Source organism: Condylura cristata, unplaced genomic scaffold, assembly GCF_000260355.1.
Source record: "Condylura cristata isolate star-nosed mole 26May11 unplaced genomic scaffold, ConCri1.0 scaffold00022, whole genome shotgun sequence".
NCBI classification, from domain to species: domain Eukaryota; kingdom Metazoa; phylum Chordata; class Mammalia; order Eulipotyphla; family Talpidae; genus Condylura; species Condylura cristata.
This window is the reverse complement of record NW_004567123.1, coordinates 16,179,476-16,181,855: the sequence shown is the minus strand read 5'-3', so window position 1 is coordinate 16,181,855 and position 2,380 is coordinate 16,179,476. Positions and strand designations below refer to the sequence as shown.

The following is a 2,380-nucleotide window of genomic DNA, read 5'->3' as shown; positions in this document are numbered from 1 at the left end:
CCCAGTTCTATATGCATAAATAAATAAATCTTTAAAAACATAACGCAGCAGCAACAATAACAAAACAGTGGAGGAGAAAGAGGAGAGAATGTGATGCAGATGGTCCCGGGGCCGGTTTTGCCTCCTAGCCCTGCCAGGTGCTGGGGTGATGTTGAGCTACGTGGCCTCTCTGAGCCTGTCTCTCGGCCTGTAGAGCCAGGCCCTCGTAGCAGCGAGTGGGGGGTGTTTCTGGGAAGTTGGACGTTGCTGGTCACCTGGAGCCAGGCCAACCCCAGGCAGTGGAACCGGTTTCTAAGTCTGACCCGTGACCCCAGGGTGTCGCAAACAGCTGCCCGACCTGCACCTCCCATTCCCGATCTCAGGAGCAGAGCGTCCCCTCACCCCCGGGCTTCCTCTACTTAAGGGAGCAGGCCCAGCGCCTCTGGGACAGTCTGGCCGGCCTCCCTGAGCAGCCAGGATGGGGGTGTCAGCTGGAGCGCTGCTGTCCCTTCTGCTGGCAGTGCTGCTCACGGTCCCCCCAGGAGCCCTGGGCGCCAGCCCGGGCCTGGTTGCCCGGATCACCGACAAGGGCCTGGAGTACGGTGAGGAGCTGCGGCTGCCACTGGACTTGGCTGACCCTCGTGGCGCAGGCTGCTCTGGCTGCTCTGAGGGCACAGGGGAGGATGGCCATCCTCGCGGGTCGGGTTCTGGCCCGGGTCACGCAGGAACTGAGTGACTCGGACACATTGTCTGTCTTCCCTGGGCTCCCCACTGGCAAAGAGATAAGGGTTTGGGTGCCACTGGTTGGCTTGGGAGATGATTCCAGGAATGTCAAAACGGGATTCCAGGGGTGAGCGGCAATGTGAGAGCCGGGGGGAGGACAGCCAGGAGAGGTGTGATTGAACCAGCTGCCACCTCTCCCCACCCCCCTCCCCGACTGTGACTGGACCAGTTTTGCTGGAACGTTCTTGGTAACGTTAGACAACATGTGCTTTAAAACTAGAAGTCAGGGTGGTGGTTACCTCCAGAGGCTGAGACCAAACTGGAAAGGCAGGAGGGAATCTTTAGCACTGGAAATGTGCTCAGTTGGGTGTGTGGACAAATATACTCTGCTTACATGGGTGTATGGACATTTAAGACCAAAAATGACTTTCATAGCAATGCCTTGAAGATTAGTGCCCCTCAGCTACATCATCCTCAGCTTGAAGAATGAACAAGTAGTAAGTAGTAAGTTTATTCTTCTAGCTGATGAATCAAAACCTCAGCATGAAACCGTGCAAGGGGCGAGGGAGCCAAGGTGCCAAGGTATGTGTACCCCACGGCCCACAGTCATTGAGCCTGGGCTGCACCTCACTTCTGTGGAGCCTCCATTACCTCCTCAGTTAAATGGGGTGATAATATCCCTCCTGGAAGCATTGTCGGGAGCCCAGACTGGCGGAGGGCAGAGCAAGGAAAATCAGAGAAGGCTTCTTGGAGGAGGCAAGGTGAGGTAGCAAAGACAAGAGCGGGGAGTAGCCAGAGACAAAGACAGCATTCTGACAGCCACAGCACGCGCTTGTATTAGAGGGAAGAGAACAATCTGGAAAGAGGTGGGAGGGGTAGCCGCTGTCCATGACCCCCCCCCACCCCTTTCCTGAAGGCAGAATCCTGGGTTCTTGATACCTTGATGCACAGAGGGCCTGGTCAATGTTGTTTATATTGAAACCCCAACTCAGGCAAAATTTCCTTTTGTTCCTTTCCACCAGGAGAATGTACCGCATCTATTTAACCAAACTCTCAGAGCCGAACGCGTTGATCCTTTCCATGACTCACGACGTCAGCTTTGCTTGACTGTTGCAAGCATCTGCCAAGTGCCTACTCTGTGCCAAGGCCCGAGCTCAGACTCTTTTCTGTCCTGCCCATCCCTTTTTTGCTTTGCAATGATCTCCTTTAATGCTCATGCCTCCCCAGTGAGGAAAGCGTTGTTAGGATTGCTGTCTGACAGGTGGAGAGCATGAGGACTGTGAACCCGCTCAAGGTTGCCAACTAGAGAGGTACCAACTCCAGGATCCGATCCCAAAATCCCTGCAGTGTCAGGGAGAACAAGAAGAGATGCAGGCAGCAGCCCTCCCCGGTGGAGCGGCTGGCAGACATTGTGTCCTCACTCCAGGACGGACAGGGACATAGCAGCACCAGAGATGCAGAAGTGTCCTGGGTATTTCTCGACACCTGGCCTGCGAGGGGTGAGGGGTCCGTAGGCTGTAACTGGAATCAGTGCTAATAAGGAAGTCAGCCTCTAGGGCAGAAGGACTCAGAGGGAGGGAGGCGGGCAGAGCGAGCTGACTCCCAGCCTTTACCTGTCCACAGCTGCCAAGGAGGGGCTGCAGGCTCTGCAGAGCAAGCTGCATGGACTCAAGCTGCC

At 55.7% G+C, this 2,380-nt stretch overlaps 1 protein-coding gene across 1 annotated transcript in view; it reads left to right on the top strand.

Moving 5' to 3' along the window:
• Positions 1-457: 457 nt before the first annotated feature.
• LBP (lipopolysaccharide binding protein) overlaps positions 458-2,380 on the top strand; it is a 20,360-nt gene continuing 18,437 nt past the window's right edge. Inside the window, exons 1-2 of the mRNA XM_004686949.2 lie at positions 458-581; positions 2,326-2,377. Of these exons, the coding sequence (XP_004687006.1) occupies positions 458-581; positions 2,326-2,377 (176 nt within the window). The remainder of the gene's footprint in view (positions 582-2,325; positions 2,378-2,380) is intronic.